Source organism: Penicillium longicatenatum, assembly GCF_028827895.1.
Source record: "Penicillium longicatenatum strain IBT 33135 chromosome Unknown contig_6_segment0_segment0, whole genome shotgun sequence".
NCBI lineage: Eukaryota > Fungi > Ascomycota > Eurotiomycetes > Eurotiales > Aspergillaceae > Penicillium > Penicillium longicatenatum.
Genome location: NW_026643123.1, coordinates 5,319,860 through 5,342,606, shown reverse-complemented (window position 1 = coordinate 5,342,606; position 22,747 = coordinate 5,319,860). Strand labels below are relative to the sequence as shown.

General features: G+C 48.5%; 14 protein-coding genes across 14 annotated transcripts; 3 read left to right on the top strand and 11 right to left on the bottom strand.

Annotated features, from left to right (window-relative positions):
* Nucleotides 1–481: 481 nt before the first annotated feature.
* N7484_010190 (questin oxidase family protein) lies at nt 482–2,114 on the bottom strand (the record flags this gene model as incomplete). The annotated part of the gene is made up of 5 exons (XM_057120577.1): nt 482–678; nt 734–1,141; nt 1,195–1,548; nt 1,598–1,900; nt 1,955–2,114. The coding sequence occupies 5 exons, from the start codon at nt 2,112–2,114 to the stop codon at nt 482–484; spliced, it is 1,422 nt and encodes a 473-aa protein (XP_056970132.1).
* A 440-nt stretch (nt 2,115–2,554) lies between these two features.
* Nucleotides 2,555–4,879, bottom strand: N7484_010189 (uncharacterized protein; the record flags this gene model as incomplete). The annotated part of the gene is made up of 5 exons (XM_057120576.1): nt 2,555–2,571; nt 2,612–2,848; nt 2,920–3,395; nt 3,448–4,122; nt 4,185–4,879. 5 exons carry the CDS (start codon nt 4,877–4,879, stop codon nt 2,555–2,557), a joined length of 2,100 nt encoding a protein of 699 aa, XP_056970131.1.
* A 607-nt stretch (nt 4,880–5,486) lies between these two features.
* Nucleotides 5,487–5,819, top strand: N7484_010188 (uncharacterized protein; the record flags this gene model as incomplete). The annotated part of the gene is made up of 2 exons (XM_057120575.1): nt 5,487–5,605; nt 5,675–5,819. The coding sequence occupies 2 exons, from the start codon at nt 5,487–5,489 to the stop codon at nt 5,817–5,819; spliced, it is 264 nt and encodes an 87-aa protein (XP_056970130.1).
* Nucleotides 5,820–6,575: 756 nt separating this feature from the next.
* N7484_010187 (uncharacterized protein) lies at nt 6,576–7,532 on the top strand (the record flags this gene model as incomplete). Its single annotated transcript, XM_057120574.1, has 3 exons — nt 6,576–6,801; nt 6,856–7,218; nt 7,279–7,532. The coding sequence occupies 3 exons, from the start codon at nt 6,576–6,578 to the stop codon at nt 7,530–7,532; spliced, it is 843 nt and encodes a 280-aa protein (XP_056970129.1).
* A 958-nt stretch (nt 7,533–8,490) lies between these two features.
* Nucleotides 8,491–10,445, top strand: N7484_010186 (acyl--CoA ligase; the record flags this gene model as incomplete). The annotated part of the gene is made up of 6 exons (XM_057120573.1): nt 8,491–8,583; nt 8,644–8,781; nt 8,846–9,280; nt 9,353–9,741; nt 9,800–9,835; nt 9,887–10,445. The coding sequence occupies 6 exons, from the start codon at nt 8,491–8,493 to the stop codon at nt 10,443–10,445; spliced, it is 1,650 nt and encodes a 549-aa protein (XP_056970128.1).
* A 196-nt stretch (nt 10,446–10,641) lies between these two features.
* N7484_010185 (DUF3712 domain-containing protein) lies at nt 10,642–12,198 on the bottom strand (the record flags this gene model as incomplete). The annotated part of the gene is given in 4 exon segments (XM_057120572.1): nt 10,642–11,085; nt 11,154–11,278; nt 11,473–11,957; nt 11,969–12,198. 4 exon segments carry the CDS (start codon nt 12,196–12,198, stop codon nt 10,642–10,644), a joined length of 1,284 nt encoding a protein of 427 aa, XP_056970127.1.
* A 724-nt stretch (nt 12,199–12,922) lies between these two features.
* Nucleotides 12,923–13,243, bottom strand: N7484_010184 (uncharacterized protein; the record flags this gene model as incomplete). Its single annotated transcript, XM_057120571.1, has 1 exon — nt 12,923–13,243. The coding sequence occupies one exon, from the start codon at nt 13,241–13,243 to the stop codon at nt 12,923–12,925; it is 321 nt and encodes a 106-aa protein (XP_056970126.1).
* Nucleotides 13,244–13,822: 579 nt separating this feature from the next.
* N7484_010183 (uncharacterized protein) lies at nt 13,823–14,842 on the bottom strand (the record flags this gene model as incomplete). Its single annotated transcript, XM_057120570.1, has 2 exons — nt 13,823–14,490; nt 14,563–14,842. 2 exons carry the CDS (start codon nt 14,840–14,842, stop codon nt 13,823–13,825), a joined length of 948 nt encoding a protein of 315 aa, XP_056970125.1.
* Nucleotides 14,843–16,011: 1,169 nt separating this feature from the next.
* Nucleotides 16,012–16,416, bottom strand: N7484_010182 (uncharacterized protein; the record flags this gene model as incomplete). Its single annotated transcript, XM_057120569.1, has 1 exon — nt 16,012–16,416. The coding sequence occupies one exon, from the start codon at nt 16,414–16,416 to the stop codon at nt 16,012–16,014; it is 405 nt and encodes a 134-aa protein (XP_056970124.1).
* A 111-nt stretch (nt 16,417–16,527) lies between these two features.
* N7484_010181 (uncharacterized protein) lies at nt 16,528–18,609 on the bottom strand (the record flags this gene model as incomplete). Its single annotated transcript, XM_057120568.1, is given in 5 exon segments — nt 16,528–16,737; nt 16,756–17,034; nt 17,383–17,877; nt 17,890–18,023; nt 18,045–18,609. 5 exon segments carry the CDS (start codon nt 18,607–18,609, stop codon nt 16,528–16,530), a joined length of 1,683 nt encoding a protein of 560 aa, XP_056970123.1.
* A 291-nt stretch (nt 18,610–18,900) lies between these two features.
* On the bottom strand, nt 18,901–19,470 carry N7484_010180 (uncharacterized protein; the record flags this gene model as incomplete). The annotated part of the gene is made up of 1 exon (XM_057120567.1): nt 18,901–19,470. The coding sequence occupies one exon, from the start codon at nt 19,468–19,470 to the stop codon at nt 18,901–18,903; it is 570 nt and encodes a 189-aa protein (XP_056970122.1).
* Nucleotides 19,471–19,637: 167 nt separating this feature from the next.
* N7484_010179 (uncharacterized protein) lies at nt 19,638–19,847 on the bottom strand (the record flags this gene model as incomplete). Its single annotated transcript, XM_057120566.1, has 1 exon — nt 19,638–19,847. The coding sequence occupies one exon, from the start codon at nt 19,845–19,847 to the stop codon at nt 19,638–19,640; it is 210 nt and encodes a 69-aa protein (XP_056970121.1).
* Nucleotides 19,848–20,012: 165 nt separating this feature from the next.
* On the bottom strand, nt 20,013–20,576 carry N7484_010178 (uncharacterized protein; the record flags this gene model as incomplete). The annotated part of the gene is made up of 1 exon (XM_057120565.1): nt 20,013–20,576. One exon carries the CDS (start codon nt 20,574–20,576, stop codon nt 20,013–20,015), a length of 564 nt encoding a protein of 187 aa, XP_056970120.1.
* A 1,164-nt stretch (nt 20,577–21,740) lies between these two features.
* N7484_010177 (uncharacterized protein) lies at nt 21,741–22,397 on the bottom strand (the record flags this gene model as incomplete). Its single annotated transcript, XM_057120564.1, has 2 exons — nt 21,741–21,999; nt 22,144–22,397. The coding sequence occupies 2 exons, from the start codon at nt 22,395–22,397 to the stop codon at nt 21,741–21,743; spliced, it is 513 nt and encodes a 170-aa protein (XP_056970119.1).
* Between the last annotated feature and the right edge of the window lie 350 nt (nt 22,398–22,747).

Below are 22,747 nucleotides of genomic sequence, written 5' to 3'. Positions count from 1 at the left end.
TAAACATAGCAGGCCGTAAGAGCGTGAGTGAGCAGGCAAAGATATCGCAGCAGAATTCGGTGGCCATCTCTTCGGACCTACTTTTGTCTCTTCCACGTTTCACTTTTCGTACAAGCATTATACTGGCAACACAGCAATACGACGCTTTTTGGGTGGAAACATCATCTCAGTCTTTATTCATTCTTCATACATAATTCCTTCACTCGACGCTAAAATGTCAGTCATGACTTTCGTCAACCCTGTTGGCTAAAAAGCTAAGTCAAAGTGGTGCATCGCCTACGCAGAAAATGAAGGCACCCGTGGGGTATCAAAACCGACAGTCGGCAGTATGCTTAGCTAGCTAAAACTTCTGAAGGTCAAAACCATGCACTGTCGTATCGGGTGAGTCTGGCGCTGGCGCGGTTGTCAGTCACTCCGTAGATGACTTCTTGGGAGATTTCTCTCCACTGAAAGGCATCCCAGGTCCCCATGTAATACAATGTCAAATATGAGCAACAGTCTTGAGTTTGCGCGCGGGCACATGGAACCAAGACTCTTCGAACCCTACATGGCGCGGCCAGCGGGCAGTCACCCGCTGGATCTCAGTCGACATCATACGAGGATATTCATATTTGGCACAGATCATCTCGGTCTCCTGGTCGGCCGACTCGAGATTAAATTGTTCCGCAGAATCAATCACTGGAGGAGCGATTAGCATAGCACAAACAAGACTATAATGACAGAAACCCCTTACCCATATGAGAAAGATTGAGAAATTGGTCAGCTGTTTTGAGCATAAATTGCGGCTTTGCAGCGAATGATCTGGTAATCTGTTCAGCCGTGGCGATTCCTCGAATAAATTTCACCAAATGCCCATCGTCTTTGTAATCGCAAGCCCGTCGGAAGACCTCCGACCACTCCGAGGGAAATCGTGGTTGGTAGGTGGTCAACTCATCGGGCTGTAAAGTAGGTGCTCCTGATTGGCAGTATAACATTAGGTCTGCACGACCTTTCCATTCTAACAATCGACATTTCATTTCCGGGGCAATCCAGGACACGCTGTTGAACACCGGCCAAAGAGACCCGGCTGTGATGGAATGCATGAGGAAAAAGTCAAATCGAAGCTGCTTATCAGGCCTCTGAGCAAGGGTTGTCCAGTATACTAAGAATTATGTGTCAGAGCGGGAACCAAATGATGAATGGGGGTTTCTGTACAGGTAGAGTTTAGCGACTCGGCAGTTTTCTCCTCGAGTTCATGGGGTTGAACTTTCCATGCGCTCATCAGTCTCATAAATTCTTCTTTGGCGTTCACCAGTAAGCCATCTCGGATTTGAGATATACCGTACGTGTAGTCCATGGCCTTGCGAAGTTTCTCATTGTCATGGATAGCCCTCTGTAAGTTGATCAAGCTCTCGCTGGTAAGGGAATGCTGGGCGACCTCCTCGATCTGAGCTAGAATTTGACCAAACGAACAGTCATGAATGGCTGTCAAAGCGAGAGCCTCGGCCACAACAAGTGGCTGTTCAAATTCCATCGCGTACCCAAGATGGATGGGGGAGTGTAAAAATCCTATAGATCGCTTTAGTGTTATCCTTTGTTCAAATGAATGGTAACTCACCGCTGAAGAACCGTTGCAACATGTCTTCGGCCCTCGCGTCACCTTTGAAGAGGAACTCAGTGACTGTGCTCGAAATTCCCATCTCGGAGATCTCATTCTGGAAAAAGGCGAAGTAGTCATCGTAATATTTCCCTTTGCCCAGGAACAACTTGAATTTTTCCGGGTCGGCGAGATCAGATACGATGCGAGCATCAGGCGGGCGCGTGGATCTTTGGGAGTCAACGGCAAGATCATATGCCTGGGAGAGTTGTTCCGCAGTACCCCCCAATGCGAGGATAGCTAAGAGATGATGGAGAATGTGATCTGACAAAGATTTCAATACTCATTTCATATCCTCAGTGGTATCTACTTGCATACTGTGTAGTCCTAAATTGTGGATGTAAATGTGATAGTTGTCATGGTTCATGTTCAAGAGGTTTGTCGCTTTGATTAAACTTTCTTTCCCTAGCGGTCGTGTTTCGAAGACTCCCGTGGAGTTAGCGTAGGCCTGTATATTGATCCTCTGAGGAGTCCCCATGTTGATGAAGCGTTACGTTTTCAGTTGCGTCTCATACCGTGTAAGTGTGTTGAGCAAGATAGTTAAATGATTATCACATGGTTTGGCTAACTGCGGCGTCAGAATCCCCGCTTTATGCATGGGCGTGAGAACATGTTCCAAGGATGGTGGGGCCCGCGCCACTTACCGATACCTCGGAACCAAGCATCTCAAGGCACATAAGAAGGCTTATTATTGATTCAATGTGATTGGAGATCAGGATCATGGTCTTTTTCCTGTCAGCTGGGGAATGTAGGGATGGAAAGTGGCCTGAATAATTTCTATAAAACAGATCAAGAAAAGAAGATGAAAAAATGGGAAAATAATATTATGTTCACAGAAGGCTAGGGGGTCAAACCGAGTTTCGGCATTTTGGGGTCTATTGTTTGATCCTGTTGAAAGTATACGCGGCTGGGGATTATCTATTCGGGCTTAAGGTCTGTTTTATGTTAGGTCCGGGCTGTCATTCGTGTTCGTACCAATAATGTCTTGGACATGCGGCGGCAGCATAAAGGTATCAGCTAGCCCGCCCCACTGTAGTGCATCAAGGCGTGCAAGTCCTAGCTTGACAAGCGGAAAGCTCGGACTTTGACATCGCAGGACCTGTAACCAAGATTCGACCAAGTACTTGCCTCGCATCGCATGGGCCATGTTTGGGGCCTGTACTAGCAGTAACATCAGGAAGTTTGAAACCGTGGCAAAGCCGATGCGAGACCCTGGAATATATCAGCATTTTTCTTCTTTCCAGAGCTCTGTATAACAGGGAATAGGGAAAACAGCAACTCACATGAGTACCAAAATCCAGTAAAGTCACTAGGCGTAAGGCGCCGTGTGAAATTCACCAAAATTGTCGCACACTTCTCCGCTGCGTGCAAGGTAATCTCGCTGGTGCCAGATACATCTGGTATAGAAATATCCGGGATAGCATCCAGCCCTGACAGATCTGCAAAGTCAAGAGATGGGTCATCGACTGGCAGTGGGGACGTAGCAGCCATCTCTTCTAGATCAAATATCATGGGTGGATCTGACGAGCGAGCCATCGGCCGTAGCATGGCACGATAAACGTAAACGACCAGTAGAAGGTATGCAAAGTGAATAGATGTCGGGTAAGGGGCCTGCCCGTGGACAGATTTGCTCCAGTTTGGTAGGCGAAATGTCTCTGGAAGGGAAGAATACCATGAGTTAAGTTTCTCCAACAACTCTTTCCCCAAGGCGATTGAAGTATCAAAGTCAGCATTCAAGACCTGCGACGCTCTGAGGGTGCTAGAAAGAGTCAGAAGACGTTGCTGTGGTCTCAAGTAGCGATGCGACTCACTAAAATGTTCCCTGTATTTCCTCTGCAATCCGGGCCAAGTTTACTAGGAAACGGAATGGTATATCGATATCGCAGGCGAGCGTAGAAAATCCTTGTCTCGGGCCAACAAGGAAATCACCTTCATCTAGATCACTAACATCCCATTCGGCCGGGTAGAGATAAGGAGGGCGTCCCATTAACAAGCTTCGCCATTTGTCTTCGGCATATACAGCCCACCACAGCCGACGACGCAACCGCTTTTCCCAGGCCGGTATGCCCCACATGCGGCATTCAATGTGTACTCCGAGACTGCAGGCTAGGCCGACAATCTGACCCACAAAAGACCATACAAATGGCGTGTCGGCAGTCGTATATCTAGCTTCATCCATGGGTTGTTGTTGAATGTATAGTAGCGCAGCTTGGAGGACCGCAAGACGGGGACTATGTATCTCCACTGTCAAAAGCTCATATACCATACGCCAAAGCTTTCTAACCGGAGACGAATGATAGGTGTTGAGGACGCATAAGTAATCATCATGCGCAACAAAAGGAAATGCAGAGGCATAGATGGCTGCTAGAAGATGAACCGGCACTTTTGCCAGAGCTGCTTGTTCCGGGAGCTGATTCGAAGTTGTTTTCAACCCTAACTGAGAACGTGAGATCACTGGTAGCGCAGGAAACACGTACTTAACGAATCTATCAAAGCGGTTAGTCCGAATTTATGGACGTCCTTGAACGAGCAGAATATTATCACTCACAGAGCCACTAATCTCCTTCCATACTCCGGTGGCACTAGGTTGTCTAGCTTTTCACGTGTCTCACGCGCGCTTGCAAAAATACCGGCATTTGTTTCTTCTTTTACCGCGGTTGAAAGTTCCGGGGAGGTGATCATAAAATGCACCGGTATTCGTTGAGCCGTGGGTACTCCTCCAGCATTGCGATAATGAACCTTGTAAAAATGTTTCATCCCAGAATCATCGAACCGACAATGTCTGAGAAGCCATGGGTCCGACTCAGAGGAAGCGCCAAACAGTTGCGCATATCCTTGGTCAAGTTTGTCAATGCTCTGTACAAACTGAGTCGGCGGCCGACCGGCAAGTAGTATTCCAGATGCTGGTGATGCGACATTGACTTGATCGAATTCCAGTGAGGGAAATACTGGCTCGGCGGTGCTCAGCTGACCATCTTGTGAGGCATCTCGGCCAAAGACCCTTACATCACCGTGGGCCGTCGCCGGCAACTCTTCAACGCTTGGCTCGGCCAAGGACAGGGACTGTGAGAGTCGCACTCGTTTCGGTGGAGGGGCATCAAATGTACATTCCAGTTTTGAAGCCCGGCAGCGCTGACATGGAAGTCCATCATCAATTTGGCATCCTAGTTTCCGACCTCGGCATTGATCACACGGCCGATGACGCTTTGATCGGTATGGGCGAGCGGGAGCAGGAGATGCCATATTTGATATGAAGATTTTTCGCAGCGATCGGCGAAAAGAACGCGCGTGTATAGGCAGGCAGGGGCTTTAACATTATACTCGTAGTGGAGTCGAGCATAGTTGGCCGAGCGGCGAAGTTGGCCGAGATGGCCGAGATGGTGGCTACGTCGTAGTGAGCCAAGCCTTCCGATTGGCTGCTTGAGGATGAAGATGGAAGTCTCAACCAATGGAAGTTACTTATTCGACCGCCGATCTCAGCTCCAGTGTTCCATTGCTATCATCATATGAACGAGTTTTTCAACCTCAGAAAAAAATTTCGCCTTCTCTCGGCGAACTTGGTGATACTATATTGCATTGTAGAATTGGAACCCAGTCGATTGTATTCAACATTGTCCGAAGGGCAGGAAACTTGGAAAATCAAAAATGGATTGGAGAGTCATGACTGATGGTCGCCGAAGTTTCACGGGGCATAGATATAAAAGAACGTTTGCTCAAAAGGCTACTATACCCGTACATCGCATTTTCTGCTATCTAAGGTCATTCAATCATTTCTCGACAGCCGACATCCACAATATTGGAAAGCGATTCCCTTCTCAGAACAATATCCTAAATACCAGAAGCCTCCATCATGGGAGGACATTCTGACAGCCCACAGTGGCGATCCCGGCTTGCCGATATCTTTTTCCGGGGGAGTAAAAATCAAGAAGTTAAGTCGGATAGTGATTCCGATATCACTTTGGTGTCCCGGTATGTCTCCTACTTGGGCGCGATCAGAAATCAAATTGTGATCGAAACTTCTACTGATAAACCCCATAGACAAGACGATCGTTCCAAACCTAAAAGGCCTATAGAGCCCGAGAGATTCAACCGTGAGTCCCTGTCTTGTCCATACGTCACTAGTGTGCCTGCTGATGGTCACAAAGCGGCCGATATGTGCTTCGGCTCATGCTGTCGGAAATAACGTTCCGGTCGTCAAAGATTGCTGTATCTGCACAGCTCCAGGACTAAGCTATAGGTAGTACATGTACATATAGAATGAATCTTAATACCCATCTCATGCGGACACATGGAGGTGTGTTGGATTTTCAACTTTCAGGTTCATGTTCCGAAGCCAGGGAATCGAATTCGAATACTATTTTTCAGTTCCAAGAGCTGCAATATCTGAATATTGCTAGTAATATATCTGATGGATTGCGAGCGGTCTCTGTGCTGGAGATCTACAATGAGCACCACTAGATGAACCCATATGTGAGTTATCGCAGCAGGTTTTGCATATTTGGAGATTCAGAGCTATTATCACTTCTTCTCTACCTTGCGTAGTAAAAATTAGTTTGGGCTTGGCTAGAAGTTTAAGGTGCGGCAAAAAAAGCATAAACTAGTCTAGATTAGGAGACGGCGATGGGAGTGCGAATGGTGACTATATGTCTCATCCTGTACCTACCACTTTCTCCCTTCTCTACCCCTCAGCAAATGAACGGTATTCCTCAACTCCTAAATTTCCTTCCCTAGTCCAAGCTCCTTGCCTTAGTTCGTGTGTGTTCGTCGCCAAGATGGACGCCAACTCCCCATCCTCCGCTGACGCCAACCCCCCTCTCTACCCTCCGCCAATGCCAAGGAGAACACCGCCAAGAAAGACGCTGATGATAAAAGACGGATTACCAAAATCTGGGCCGACTACGGATTAGCTGTCGGGCAGCTCGACGGCGAACCGGAGGAGATGGCCGCAGCCGTTAACGCCCTTTTTAATACCGCGCGTTGGCAGGCATTTGCCGTCAAGAACCCACCGGTGCTAGAAACCTTTGAATGGTGCGCAGCAAACAAGAATATCGACATCCGGGATGTCGAAGATGCATTTGGCCTTCGTAAACAGTCTATCCATTCACGAGAAAACCAACCCTGGCCGCCACACAATCCACGTCGGCTTGATCTACCAGAGACAGCCAGTATGTTCTGTTTTATCTTGATACATAACCCTAAGCAAAACTAATGATTTACAGAAGACATGCTTGTGATTGTAGGAAGATATATGCATCGATCAGCAGCCAATGAGGCTGCGGCTAGATGTATTATCAATATCGTGCTTTTCGCTGTGATGGACACATTTATGGGTTCAGACGACTCCGATGATGATGACGGTATGAGAGTTGATACCTGGCCACTCAACATTCAAGCGGAGACGTCACTGGAGTCCCAAATTGTGATGGTTGACGGCAAGAAGAGAAAGTTTCGCGGCCTCTGCGACTACTCGTTATGGTATGGCGACCGCCGCAAGCCCGAGGAAGCCATCCACCTAGTCGTGGTGGAGGCAAAGCGCACCGGCGTTTTAGACACTGGCTTCTCTCAGACCCTCATATATATGGGTAAGTGTCTGCCTCCAGAGTCTCTTTCCTCCTTACCTAAATTTTGATATGGGATTCTAGGATGTATTCACCAAGAACGTCTCCGTACCGAAGGGCGTTCGGCCGTCATCTATGGAGTGATGTCAGACGGGGTGCAGTGGAAATTTATCCGGATCAACCAACAGGGGGAACACGCTATGAAGGTCTATGATACAGGAGAGCCAGGCGGTTATACACATATCGCAACCACACTTGCGTTTATGATGCAGGAGGCGGTTACGCTTTCACCTTACGCTTCCAAGAACCACTCAAAGGAAGCGTCTCGCGAAGAATGACTCTTCCTGTCACTATTCTTGCTTTTTATTTGTTACTGTCGGGCGTCGCTTTCGGAAAGTTTCTTGTTTCTGACGGAGTAAGGCGCCTACATTTTTACACCTGTACCATTAGGAGTAAGTCATGTGACCCCAACACACGACGCCAGACCATAGTTAGGAGATCCGGCTTCCCTTTCTTTTACAATATCAGAGCTATTACCACTTCTTCTCTACCTCGCGTAGTAACAATTGGTAGCATGTCCAGGTCACGTCAAGGGTCTCCAGACTCGCCTGGTACAACTCTTTTTGCTCTCCATCGCTTTTTCTGCCCCTGATCCATCCGCCCACCAATCACCATCTCGCCCGACATCATATTCTCAGTGTCCTTCGCCAACGTTGCCTGTGTCTTGCGAGTCGGATGTATTAAGCGAAGGCGGTATGACGTCATCAGCCATGTGCTCCGTGTAACCAATCGAAGTTGTCAGTTGACATGTTTGGATATCAGATAGTCTATTTTGGAAAGGCGTCTCGGTCCAAGGACAAAGTAGCAAGGATGACGAGAAAGAGAGAGGACATGTGTTCGTCCGGGCACAGGGCTGCTCCACGCTAGTTTGGAGCCGAGCGGGGAAGCGTGAAATGGTGGAGATGAGCTCCCGAATTAGGCAAGAGTCTGTGCGGCCTTCTGCTTGGAAACAAAGGTTGCACTAAGCGATTGTGCATCATTTGGACAATTGGTCGATGAGCCGAGAGAATCACTATGCGGAAAGTGGTCTAGGCTGATCCTACCGGTTTGGTCATTGATCTCCAACCGAGTTCCGAGCTCCTTGCGCTGAGGGGAAGCGGTCGAATTCATTTTCACACACCTGGGCACCTGGATAACCCACCGAGCTCCCATCCCCATTTATAGCACCTATGTCCCCAGATTGAACTACTGTCGATTACACACATATTTTGCCCTACCCAGTGCGAGTGAGCGATCATGATCTTCGAGCCGGCTGAGCGCGTACTGCTCCCTACGAAAGACCTGCTGTCTTACATCTTTGACGATCCACCATATGATCAAGACAAACCAGTAAATCCAAGACCTTGCCCTTTGCTAAGATACAGAAATTTATATCTGGATCTATATTAGATTTATGTCGATGCGAAGAACCCACGTCGTTCGATTTCGTGCAATCAGGCTCGCAGCACAATCAGAAAGCTGATTGCTGGCCTACGAGCAGCTGGTATTCGTAAAGGGGATTGTGTTTTGATCCACTCTTTTAATGACGTGAGTCCGATGCGGTCAAATAAGTACAAGGGCGAATTTTCCAGACTAATATTGACTACCTTAGATCAATTACAGCATCCTTGTTCTCGCCATCATTGGTGCAGGTGGAGTATATACTGGCTCGAACCCATCATACACACCCAATGAACTTGCGCATCATGTCAGAGCTGCCGAGTGTAAGTTTTTGATCTCAGAGCCAGAAATTCTGAACAATCTTCTCTCGGCAGCCAAGCAAGTCGGAATCCCCCGTGAGAAAGTCTGGGTCTTTGACAATGAGGCGCAAACTGTCCCGCCAGACCAGAAATCATGGAAGACTCTAATGGAGTATGGTGAAGAAGACTGGGTCCGGTTCAATGATTTGAAAACAACAGAGACGACCACCGCTGCGAGACTTTTCAGCAGTGGAACTACAGGTCTGCCAAAAGCTGTGGTGATTACTCACTATAATCTGATTGCTCAACATGAGCTTGTTATCAATCTGCACCCTCGTCCGTACCCGGTGAGCCAGCATCAACCCCGGTGAATGGGTTCGTGTTAAATGCCCAAAGATATTTGACTGACTTCCATTTAGCTTTCGCGAATTATTGCAATCCCTGTCTTCCATGCCTCAGCCGCCCCGGTGACCCACATCTCCACTTTGAAGGCAGGGCAAGAGGTCTATATGATGCGACGGTTTGATCTGGAAGAGTTTTTGTCCAACGTGGAAAAATATAACGTCACCGATCTTGCAATGGTGCCTCCCATCGTCATTGCCATTTTGATGTCTCCTATCTCCCAGAAAAGGCCATTCCTGAAGAAGGTCCAGGGCGCGGCGTGCGGAGCTGCCCCCTTGGACAAGAATGTTCAAGCTCGTTTCCGCTCAATGCTGGCTGATGGTAGCCCATTCACACAAGTATGGGGTATGACAGAGACGTCATGTGTTGCGACTATGTTCCCATACCCCGAGCATGATGATACTGGGTAAGCATATGTGCTCTTATGTCAAATAATGGCGATCTGATATTGATGAATGATTTAGGTCGGTCGGGAGACTGATTCCTAATTTGGAGGCAAAGTATGAATCTTCAACATTCTATCTCTTGTACCATGACTGACAAATTTCAAGGCTCATTGATGACGACGGTAACAACATTTCTGCTTACGGAGTGCGTGGAGAGTTATGTGTCCGCGGATCGACAGTCACGCCAGGGTACTATAAGAACCCCGAAGCGAATGCACAGTCTTTCGACTCGGACGGTTGGTATAAAACAGGAGATATTGCATACTGCGACGAAGCGACTCGAAAGTGGTACATAGTCGACAGAAAAAAGGAGCTTATCAAAGTAAGGGGCTTCCAGGTCGCACCACCTGAGCTCGAAGCTGTTCTTCTGTCTCACCCTCAGATAGTCGATGCGGCAGTGATAGGCATAACCATCCCAGGTGCCAATACCGAGTTCCCTCGTGCTTATGTGGTGCGACGTCCTGGGAACAAGGGAGAGAAACTCACAGAGATAGATGTCCAGAAATATGTTCTAGAGCGGCTTGCGCGATTCAAGGCCTTGACAGGAGGGGTGAAGTTTGTCGGTTCTATTGCAAAGAACCCGAGCGGAAAGATCCTCAAACGAGTCCTTCGAGAGGATGCAAAGAAGGAAATTGAGGCAGGAGTCCTTAAGCCTAAGCTTTAAGTACCCGAAAGTCCAGTTAGCAATGTTAAACAATTTGTTTCATTATCAATGTTATCTTTCATGGTCCAAACTCAAGAAATACATTATTAAACTGACCGAGATTCACAAGCGGCAACACGGCACGACAAGGTGCATACACCGGAAAGTAATAGCGTCAAAATAAATACCAAAGCTTAGGAATAAGGGCATTATGACTCTAGATAAGCGCGTGAAGCGACCGAGCGACCATCCTGAAATCCGTGGAGTCTGAGACACCACTCAGAATATTGGTGATATTGTGGACAATTTTGGAAAGTGGAGAATTATTGCCGTTATTCAGGAGATTTTCCAAGGTTCCAGTCAAGACCTCCAGAACAGAAACCTGTGCTGTCAAGGTTAGATTGTTCAAAATCTCCTCGTAGTAAGATATATGAACACCGTTATAGATTGTCGAATTCCCGGAGGCTGAAAGCTGGAACTTGCCCTGTAGTAATGCCGTTCGCTGGGAAGTGAGTATATCTGAGAGATTCTCAGTAATGGCGTTTACGTCGAGACTTCCTCTCAAGGAGACTGTGTTATTTCCGGGCTTCAGCACAACATTATGCATTGTGGCTTGTCCGACCAATAAATCATAGCTTCGAAGGTTCAGAGTCACGTTGCCCTAGTAATCAGACCCGTCAGCTATGTGGATCCAATATTCAATGGAAATTGGTATTGAGAGTTGCATACTAGAGCGAAGGTAAAAACGCTCTTGTTAGGCAGGGTTGCTGTGGCAAGCAAATTGCTGCCGTCGGCTTCTTTTGGAATCGCAAGCTGCGCTGTATCAATGGTAAATCCACTCAACTTATCCATACCTAGGTAGAACTCGTATTAGACCATAGAAGCAAAATCTCCGGAGTAGACTATCCGTTGATTATCAAAGGAAAATGGACTGGAATGGAATTGGAAGCCCCTGCACTCGGCTCGTGATGTGAATTAAGAGAAGAGAAAAGGATAGTTGACCGCTATTGACAGCAAGGTTCAATGCACCAGTATCGCGGAGACGTACCGTCTAACTTTATGTCTTTGTCAAAGGTGAAAGGCGCCTTGATGTCTCCCAGATGCCCCACTGTTTTCCCTTTTGCCGACATTGTAAAGCGTTCATTGTAAACTGCTTGACTTAAGGTTCGCACAAATTGTGCTTGATCAAGGATCGTCGTGTCATTTTGAGTAAGGATCATTTCCGTGTTGCCCTTCAAAGTATACGAAGGTAGCCCCACTTCCAAATATGGCTGTATAGGCTTGACATCACGGTTAAAAAGACTGAGATCGAAAGCATTCGTTCGGATTTGAAGTCCCACAGGCACGCTCAGAGATGTATGAAGGGTGAATGATACACTCTCTGCCTTTGGGTCGAGGATTTCAGCCGAGTAGATCGGTAGATCGGTATCATCGACGATTCGTTGTGCAATGGCCGGGATTATCACGAGGAAGCTACCAACATAGAAGCAGAAGAATTTAGTCAAGGCATTCTTCATGTTTGAACCTCTAGGCCTTCAACTCACAGTACTGGAAGGAATATGGCCAAGAAAATAATTGCAGCTACAAGATAGCAGCACCAAAATCGACGCCAGTGTTTTTGAAATTTTGCTCGCGCTACTTTGAGCCTCCCAGTGGACTGCTTAGAGTCTACATTAGATGCTGCATCAGAGTTCATTTTTTCTCCTTTTTTCAAATCAGTAGGCAAGTCCCTGTTGGCCCCAACAACAAAGTCGTGGTTCTTTCCAAAGCCCATGTTGTATGCGCGGCGTATGATTTTCCTAAGGAATGACCCCTGAAAGTATATGTAGTGAAGAGGGGAACGCTCGTTGGCAGCACACTCGAAGATGTGCGGGTCGATTCAGCACACAGAACAACCACACAAGCCACAGCTGGACGTACGAGAGAACCACATGGTCCGTTGAGAGAGGTGTAGGAGTGTGTTATTCCATGCTATCTACTAGATGCTAGTTATACTATCCTGGGCCTACCTGCCCACGTACTGAAAACTATTGGTTACGGCCCGAACCGGAAAAACCCTCGGAAAAACTCTATCCGCAAGAACCCGTAATAACAGGTAACAGGGAGTTCCCCACTACATACCACCCCACCTAATAATCGACCGTCCCCTGGTCGATATGGACAGCAGACAACGCAAGGCAGCAGAGATGATAAGACAGAACGCAGGAAACCAACATAAACAGCAGAGCCTGAACGCAACAAGAACGCACCAAAAGCACATAGAAAACATGCAGAAAACATAAGAAAGAGACCTAAATCTACTCCTTAACCTCCATCTCCTCGTCAGAAACCTCTATTGAGGCAAGCTCTCCAGCCGGGGGCACCAGAAAGGGTGGCGGAATAGGTTTTCCAGTCTCATAGAGGTGGAAGAACGAATTCTCTCCAAAAATGCGCTTTTCTGCGACAACAATCTCTTGGAATAGCTGCTTATATCGGAGGACAGCCCTGGCTCTCCAGTCTTATACGAACTTGATCCCAGCAGCCTGGTCCTTTCCAAAGAGAACGTCTAGTTCGCTAGTCACACTAATTGAGCTCCACCGAACACGACCGACCAAGGCGTCCAAGATAGCACCTAGTCCTGTCATCTGCGCAGTCGCTGGAAACACCTGCTCGGGGCTAGTATAGTGCCCACTAGCCATACCCGACGGAGTTTTCTTAGATAGGGCAAGGTCACGATGAGACCTCGCCACGTCCTCCCACTTGCCACTCTCTGCAGTCTCAAAACACTCATCGTCCTCTTCTATCCTGACGTACCACGGTAAGACTGTACGTCTGATCATGGTTGTGGGCCCGGTCGCTCCATGGGGAATCGTGGGCAGAGACACGCGGACGTCACCTGCCCTGTAGACTATCTTTTTCCAGTCCGTACCATATTTCTTTACTTGTTCTTGGGTCCACATCTAAGGTAAAATACGGTGTTTCAAGCCAGTGGTCCTTGCTTTTGGAGAAGACTTAACCTTCGGCCACTAGTCTCGAAGATGCGTGTGGATCCTTGGCAGAACTTCCGTACAGTTCTCTGGGTCTTCGTTCGTGAAGGATATAGATCCTTGAATCAGGTTTCTACCTCGTCCGCTCTGTAGATAGTCCGAAAGACTGATATCGGTGTGTCTGAAAAACGTGCTTTCTTCTGGATAAGAGCTCTTTGTGTAGTACGGCCAAGCAACTAGTCTATATGCGTGGTCGGGTCGTAGCATCACATACCATGCATAATACGCTGGGTCTTGTCGAACAACTTGCTGGACTAGGCTATGGGCCATCAGACGCGACCAGCCTTTTCGAGGCTGACCTACTGGAGGCAGGAAATGGTAGTCATACATGTCGAATTCCAGCGTGATAAGGTCTCCTAGAGACTCCACGACCTAGGCAAATAGCCCTTCCAAGACTACCGTTCCTTCCAAGGAGAATTCTTCTAGGACAGAGCTAGCGAGGTCCTTATCCCGTCCTTCTAGGACTCCGAAACATCTCTTATATAAGTCTCTTGAGGACAGTCCACAGGACTCGAAGTCCGCAATTTCAGGTGTGGCTATCTTCGGCCGAAATCGGAAGATCGTTGCTGGCGCGCCCGAGGCAGTTTTCTTATAGAACCACGTGGGATTATCTTGCTCGAACTTCTTCCAGTCTCCAATGTGCTTATAGCAGACGGTTAAGCGAGTTGCTAGCTGGGGGTGGGTATACGTCCGTGTGTATAGTCTAAGAAACAATCCAAAGGACTTGGCGTGGGCGTAACAGATATTCGCCTCGTTAAAGTCTCCTAAGCTTCTTCCAGCATGTCTCAAGACCTTCAGTTTCTCCTGTTGTGTGGCAGATCCTTCGAACTGTGGACCTTGAAACCGGGCTATCGTCGAGTCCGTGAGCTTACACCCACATCCTTTCTTTAGAGTCTTCACTGGCTTCTTCCCTTCCGCGGAACCAGTCTTTCTCCGAGGCTTCCTAGGCCCGTCATCCTCGCTAGAGTCTTTATCTAAGCCTTGGTCTAACACCTCGTTATCAGTCTCCGACTCCAAGTCCCCAGTCCCGCTTGGCAAGTCTAGGTCCGTCTCAACCAAGTCCGATCCTAGTCCTTTCTCACAGAGAACTCCTCCAGAGTCTACTTAAAGACCCAGGTCCCTTGCAACTAGGACGTCAAGTCGTCCTAGGTCCATGTTTGAGACTGCGTTCTTTAGATCTCCTTGAATCATGCCTTTCTGAACTTGGTGTCCTCTTCCCACTCGCCTAAGGCGCTTAATCACCTCATTATTGACCGCGGAGACCATATGGCTGTAAGGAACCCGTTTCTGCAGCAGCTTGCTCACTGCCTCTACTATAGTCTTCGTGTGAATGTTCCGGAATAGTCCTTCCGCGTTCTTCTTGCCCCACGCCTTAATGGCTTTCTTTAGCATGTTTGTGCGGTAGGTCAGGTTCTTAGCGTGCCGGGTCCTGATAATTCGGAGTTCTTTCCACTCCTCTAAGAAGTCTTCCAAGGAGCACTCCGCTCTCTATGCGTCATCGTCATAGACGTAGTTATACCAGTCAGCGATCGCGGACTCATGAGACGCATGTTTCTGTAGGAGCCACGCGGAAACTAGCCTTTGAAGCTCATACCTATCTTCGGCAGGATGTCCTTGTATCCCTTTCTTGAAGGTTTCTAAGTCGCTGACTCCGCAGATCGAAAGATCTAGAGACCGTAAGAACCCTTCTTCCTGAGACTCCATGATAATAGATTCTGGAGAAATTGGTACGACCACCAAGGACGTCTCGGTCTCTGGTCTCGCTCGTGGAGGTGTGTAAGGAGGGTCTTTCTACATGATGAGGTCTTTAGAGTTTCTTATGACTGAGACTTGAAAGTGTCTGTGAGATGTTTGCGAGAAGTTGCGAGGAGACTAGGACTGCTTGACGAGGACTCTGGTTTTCTATCCTTCCATAGGACCATGTCTTCTTTGTCTCATCCTTCCTACCTATCCTTCTTCTATTCTTGCACATCCTTATGAAGCACCTTCATGAGCGGACAACAAAGGCTGGTCTTCCGAGACTGCGTATCTCTTTGAGTCTTTAGAGGTTAGAATCTGTGCTGAGACTACCTCCCTCACTAAGTCGAGTTCTTCGGCCGAAATCAGCTATTAGGTCGTTCCGATCCTTCTGAGTCTCATAGAGGGCTCTCCATAGTCCTTATGAAGCTGACCTCGAGACGCGAAACTTGCAAGGCCCCACCCCACCTAAGAAACCTGCTATCCCTGCTGCTTACCTAGGATAGCGCGTCAAAACTCAAAGAAGGTCAATAAGCACGAAAGAAACTCAAGAATATGAAAGAAACAAAGAAAAACGCAGGATAGCACGCAGAATATTAGGCACGCCTTTAGAAAACGTCATAAAAAAAAGAACAAAAGCAAGGATAATAGTCAGGGGACAGGGCTATAGAACTGCAAAAGAAACGCACGCAAAACTCAAAGCATCTAGACAGAATCTAGTCTCCCTATCCACCTTCACTCTCTGATCCTTCAGTCTCGGCACTCCGTGGTGGAAATGACTGCTCTCTCACGCCAGTCTCCCTATATAACCAGAACCTTTTTAGCTAGTCTCCGTTGACGGCGCTGTGACCAAGGCCTTCGCCCGCTGAAAACCAGTGCTTCATGGGCGTTCCGTCAAGCTCTTCCAGTCTATAAGACCCATTTCCAACTACCTCTCTGATTCGGTAGGGTCCATGCCACCGAAAACGGAGCTTCTGAAGTGCACGCACATCATCTTGCATCTGAGTATTATGCACCAAGACTAGGTTTCCTACCTCCAGGGGGTATAGTCTGATCACCTTTGTGCTATCAAAGTAGGTTTTATTCCGCTCTTGGATCCTCTCAAATCGATGAATTGCCTCTGTGACGTCCTGGTCTTTCTGTAGGATTTGCCTAGCTCGTAGGCTAATCAGGTCTTCAGTGCTAGAGATTGTTTCCCACAGCAGTGTACTCCAGGTAGGCACTTCCATCTCTAGTGGAAGGATAGCGTCCTTTCCGTATAAGAAATGGTATGGGGTTATGCCTATGGTAGCACACGTCGTCATCCTATCAGCCATAAGTGCAGCGTAGAAACAAGCCCTCTATGAAGGAGGCGCCGCATGCTGCCTAGAATGCCCACGTCTCTGAGAATAGGCTAGAGACCCAGACTCCAGCTCAGACGCTGCGTTTTCGGCCGAATAACCTGACGTCATCTTTGATAATGCGTCCTTAAACGTTCTCATGCTGCGCTCAATCGCCCCGTTTGAGCCCGGGTTATATGGAGAGATCGCAACGCGCTTAATACCTTTCTTCTACAGGAAAAACTACACTTCCGACCTGAACTCTGGTCCCTTATCCATGACTATCTTCAACGGAAATCCATAGCGGCATATAATGTCTTCCCATATGAATTCACAGACTGCGAGGCCAGTCGCCTTCCCTTTTAGGGGCCTAGCTTCAATCCATCCACTTAGCGCCTCACGTGCCTGAATCATGCACTGATATCCATCCTCGTTAGGTAGTGTAGCGGTATCAATATAGACCTGCTCCCAGATATACTGGATTCGGCTTGGAAGAAGTGGCTCTTCAAGGCGTTTTGGGTCCCGAAACTGGCACTTTGCACATCCTCGGACGTACTCAGAGACCTGAGAATACATGCCATCCCACCAGTATCGTAGTTTCAGGAGGTGGTAGGTTAACTCTCGCCCCTTATGGCCAAGCTCATCATGGGCAGCAATAATCACGCGTTTCTGGGTCTCCACCTGGTCTAGAACACGACGAAGTGGTAGATTCAGTCCTTTTCCTCGATAGAAGAGGTGCTCTCCTTGTACCACAAAGTCACACGCGTGATTTTTGAACTTCTTATACCTCCGGATTGGCATGTCTTGTGGTCGTCGAAACGTGGTTAGCCACCTTACAACTTGCTCGGACTCGTCGGAGTACTCCAGAGATAGGACTCGTATATAGTCTCCTGGCTCCTGGCTTTGTGTCATATCCTCCATATCCACACCTAGCGGGGTCTCAATAGACGCCGCGACTGGGTTTAGCATCACCCGTAAGGTGCCTATTTTAGCTAATATAAACTCATCAACGTCCTCCTCCGTCTCTTGCTCCGCTATTTCCTCCTTTATATGTGGTCTTCGAGATAAGCCATCCGCAGCGCCGTGCCGGTCTCCAGGCACGTGTTTAACCTCAAAATCAAATAGTCTAATCCACGCCAGCCAGCTCGTCACTAGTGCACCTGGCAAGTCAGTCGCAGACCTGTTTAGTTGTGTAGCTAGGGTCTTAGCGTCGATCTCCAGCGTGAAATGGACTCCATATAGCCAGTGCCTGAACTTTTTAAGCGCCTTCAGAACCCCCCGACACTCCCTTTTTCCAGCGTCATAGGTCTGCTTGGACTCGGACCAGGTGCCTGACTCATATCTCGCAGGTTTCCGGACCCCATCTCGCACCTATATCATAACAGCCCCCCACCCTTTTCCAGACGCGTCCACAGCGACTATAATAATCAACGGTAGCCAGTCATAGTCTATTAGTAAGACGCATGGAAAGGTTGATAGAATCCGCTTAATCTCATCAAACGCCAGCTGTTGGTCATCTTCCTACTTGAAGTCCGTACCTGCCTTTAGAAGAAGGTATAGCGGGGTAATAATAACTCCAAACTTCTCCACGATGACACGAAAATAGACTGCTAGTCCCACAAATGAGCGGACTTCAGGAACAGAGGTAGGTACTGGCCAGAAGACTAATCTCGCAACTTTCACCTCATCTGGGCGGCGTCCATCTTTATCATATACCCAGCTAACCACCGCAACTCCACTCATGGCAAACTGCGACTTTTCGGCCGAAATCACCATCCCAGCAAGCTCTAGGAGGTATAAGGTCTCGTCTAGGTTCTGGAGGTGTTCTAGAACATAGCGGCGAACTCCAGAAAACGCCATCTCGTCGTTATAGGTCGTCTTTGGTCCTTTGATCCCAAAATCGTCTAGGAATGCTTGGATAGCCTTACCATATGCGTCCGCGAGCACAAACTGCACGACACGCTGGCACTGCGCTACTGAATTTGCACCTCCTTGCAGAATTATGACCATCCTGACTAGGCCCATTGGAGTCATAATCGCAGTCATGTCTCGGCAGTCTTCTACTAGAGAAATCTGATCATATCCCGAGAACAAGTCCACCATTGAGCATATCTACATGCCCGCAAAGTCTTCCGCGAACTCATCAGCGTTTGGGGGCATGTTCGCGTCCCGAATCGTCACGGAATTGAGTTTCATGGTGGCTATTATAATTCAATACTGCCTAGCAGCCTTCTTCTTAACCAAGAACCAAGGGTTTCGATAAGGACCATGACAGCGCTCAATACTACCTTTCTTTAGCCTATCTTAAAGCATCTCCGTGGCTATCTTCTACAAGGAACGTGGAATCTGGAACCCAGGGTGCTGCCAGGGTTCATGATCCACCGTCCTGATCTTCTATGGACTGAAAACCTCTAGGTGTACCCTCTGGATGTGCTCCCAGGACCACGCTAGCATACCTTCTCGCTTAAACAGCAGTTCTCTTAGTAGCTCTCTTTCTTCCGGCAAAAGACTTGTCCCGAAAATCAGCTTCTCTTCACGTTCTGGGGTTAGGCGAGCGCCTCGTGCGAACTCAGCAATCCTGGGCTTTAGGTACTGGTCGAACCTAGTCCGCTGATCTCGTGCGCGAAATCGCGTGTGGTATTTCTTTATGCAGACTTCCTGCCAGCCAGCGTGTCCTTCCGGGACTGATCCATCTTGTAGAGGTATGTTGACTAGGTGGACCTTATCCGCGACTCGCTTATAGAGCGTGTTACTTGGGACCAGTCTATCCAAGATGTCTTTCTTCGGCCGAAGAAACCGCTCTCCCCAGTCCACTTCCCTAGGCAGAATCCCAGGGTCTCGCACCGTTGACCTAAAGTGCACGTCCCATAGCTTCAAGTTCTCGTCAAGCTCCACAAGCGTCCACCTAGGCGGTAGATAGCAGTCTTCTAGCTCAATCACACTGCCAGAAACCGCCTCTAGCATATTTGTGCTAGGGAACACTGTTTCCTTATAGAGCTGGTTACAGTTCGGGGCTGGATCAAAGAGAACCTTTTCTGTCAATAAATCACTCGGAGTCCTTCTCTTCTTCTCTTTCTTTCTCTGGCTCATAGACGTCGCGGGTGGTATTCCAGAGGTAAGACACCCGCGAATCAGTTTAAAGGCACCTTTGAATCCTCGTCTTGCTCATAAGTCTCTCCACCATAAGGATCTAAGCGACGTAGACGCGGTTCGCCAGGCCAGATCTTTAATAAGCCCACAACTCGTCCTTCTTGCGGGACTGCGGCGTTAAACTGGAGCTTTCGCGTCCGAGACTCGTTGTAGACTATGCAACGCACGTGACCATTCTCGCGGTGCTCCATGGTTAGTAAGGTACTCTCCATAAATGGTCTTCCTAGGATCAAGCCAGGAGAAGCTGGCAACACAAAGATGTTGATCCTAATTATAAGGTCTCCAAGAGAAATAGGAACGTCCTGCATACAGCCTAGGCAGCGGACTTCCACTCCATTCACGGGCACCACAGAAATCTAAGGATCTCTTCGAATAGGGTGAGAAAGCTCTCTTGCCTCTCTCTTACCAATCACGTTCAGTCCTAAGCCAGAGTCTAACATCCCGCGGACCATAAACTGGTTAATGCGCACGTCCGTGTAAAGGAGAGGGAGCGAGTATATCCCTTCATCAGTCTCAGGGGCATCTCCAACAGGCACCGAGCGTCTTCGGTCCGTGATGATCTGCCCAGACGCGACGTTCACGGGTGGTCTTATCAACTCATCGGAGTCTCGATATAGGACCAGAGCATTAGAGCTAGAGGCTCTAGGTTCGCCAGGTGTATCCTCCCGAAATAAGGTATTCCGGAACTTTGGAGCCAGCTTTGCCATCTCTGAGAGCTTAATAGAGACTTCCATATCCAAGAATCGTCGTTTTATGTCATTTTCCAAGGCCGTGTCCATGCTCACAAACGGAGGCGTTCTGTTCACTTTAGACGAGTTCTGAGGCTGAGGCGGAGACCTAGACCCACGTGCACGCGAGTCTAAGCTAGAGTCCCTGCGGGCATCCTGGCTGCTAGTAGGCGTATTCTCAAGTTGCGTCATATATATGGACTGACTCGGGCCACCTTCCATCATAACTTCTTCATTCTCAAGATCCGTCACCATAGGTTGCTCATATCTGCCAATCTAGGGGTTCCTTGTGGAGGCAATATCCTGCTCCCGACGTCGTTTTCGGGCAGGATCTTGCGAACTCCGGGTGCCAACAGCGTTTAATCCAGCTTGCTCAAAGCCAGTCACTTCTTCATCCGAGTCGTTATCAATCTCTTGGTTCTCTCCGGGACAAGAACCTAGGCGTATGCCTAAATAGTTGACTTAAGCGCGCTGAATTCCGTGCTCGTCATACGTAGGACGAGATGACCGGTTATCCGTAGGCAGTCTGCTCTGAAGATGTGAAATAGGCGCAGAATTGGTCCTCCAGCTTACAAGCTATTCGGGAATCAGGTCTCTTGTTAGCAGTCCCATCCTATTCCTGATCTACGGTCCTCCATCTCCTAAGCGCCCAAGACAGAGTCTGCCGCTGTCTCCATAATGAACTCTCCCTTCCTCAATATAGGTAGCTAGCTCCTTACAAGACTGAGGCGTCGATATATGCCCTAGACCACCACAGAAGAAACAGATTTTCGGTCCGCTATAGCCAGGGTTCGTGGTAGGGTTTTCGCGGTCATTTGGCACCCACTGGGGGTCTCTCCTACTATCTTTCCTAGCCAGTCCGGTCTGGATCGTGTTCACCTTAATATCCATCTGGTCAAACTTGCGGTTTAGCTGCTCTAGAGCTCGTGCGAAATCGGAGCTCGGCTCATTCTATGCGCCATGGACTTATCCACTAGGCTAACTGGGTTTTTCGGCCGAAGAAGTGGGCTCTCTAGGCCACTATACACGTCCTTCCTGTCTTTCAGGACCAAACAACTGTGGAATCTCCTGATCTCCTTGATTTCTTTGTCCTCCAGTCCGCGGAGGAAGGACACCTTTGATTATCGTGTCAAAGTCGCGTTTAGCGTCCATAATCGTGTATATAAGCCTCGTAACCTAGAAGAGAGTCACTGGCTGGGACCGGGAAGGGTTCTCAAAGCTAATTCCACCCTTTTTAATCACTTTTCCGCTTAGCCAGACTAGAAGGCCTTGAAGAAGGCACTCACAGCGCTGGAGCTTACCTAAGGCTCCTCTTTCCACAAGAACGTCCGAGATAGCCGCAAACTGCGTCAAATACTAACGGATTTCGTCATAAGACTCATGATTCTGCGCAACTAGCTCGCTTAGAGAAGTGCGCGAATAGCGGTAGTATTCTCCGTCCTGGTCCTGATACCTTACTCGCATCTCTTCCTTTAGTGCCTTAAAATCTCTGAATTTCCAGTTTAGCGAAGACTCAATCCACATTCTCACGGTGAATTCGCAGTAGTCAGCGAGACCATCACATATGCTGGTGCCGTCTAGGATTCCTCGTCTCTTGCACATGCCCTCATAGGTCCTAATAAACTCAGAGACATTCTTTCCATCAAAGAAGGGGGCGCCAGGGGTTCCAGGATCCGGCATCATCTGCTGGTGAACCACGATCTAACGAGGTTAGATCATAGGGTAAGAAGGCGTCTACTGGGACTGGTCAGGTCCTTACGCTAGGTGGAAGATAGGAGGATCATTCGGCGCTGGCTGGGCTAGAGCAGGACGAATATATGGTCTAGTAGACGTAGACGCTTCAGACTCATGGCGAGTGGTTTCTCGGTAGCTAGTAAAAGATGGGTTCTGCGGGTCTATTGCTAAGCCACTAGCCGGCTCTACGGTCTCGTCGCGGGGCTCAGGGCGAGGACTAGCCCCAGGCTCTAAGGAAGCACTCCTAGGAGCCTCGGTAGGAAAGACATTCTCCCCCATCTTGTATAAGCAGGTCAGGCTGGACTCGTCGTCAAAGTCCACAGAATCAGAGTCCACAGAATCGCGTAGAAAGTCCAAGGAACAGATAGATGTCGTGGAAGAGATAGAGGAACCACAAGAACCATCAAAAGACAGCTCCGAGCCAGTTAGGTCACTTAGGACAGCCAAGTCACTCAAAACAGACGAAACAGTCGAGTCAGTCGAATCAGTCAAATCAGTCAAATCAATCAAATCAATCAAATCAGACGAAACACACGAGATAGGCTCTCCAACGCTGCTCGCTGGATCCTCTCTAGGGGTCTCTCTTGTGTATAGAAAACGGATCAAAGTCGTATATGTATGTGTCTATA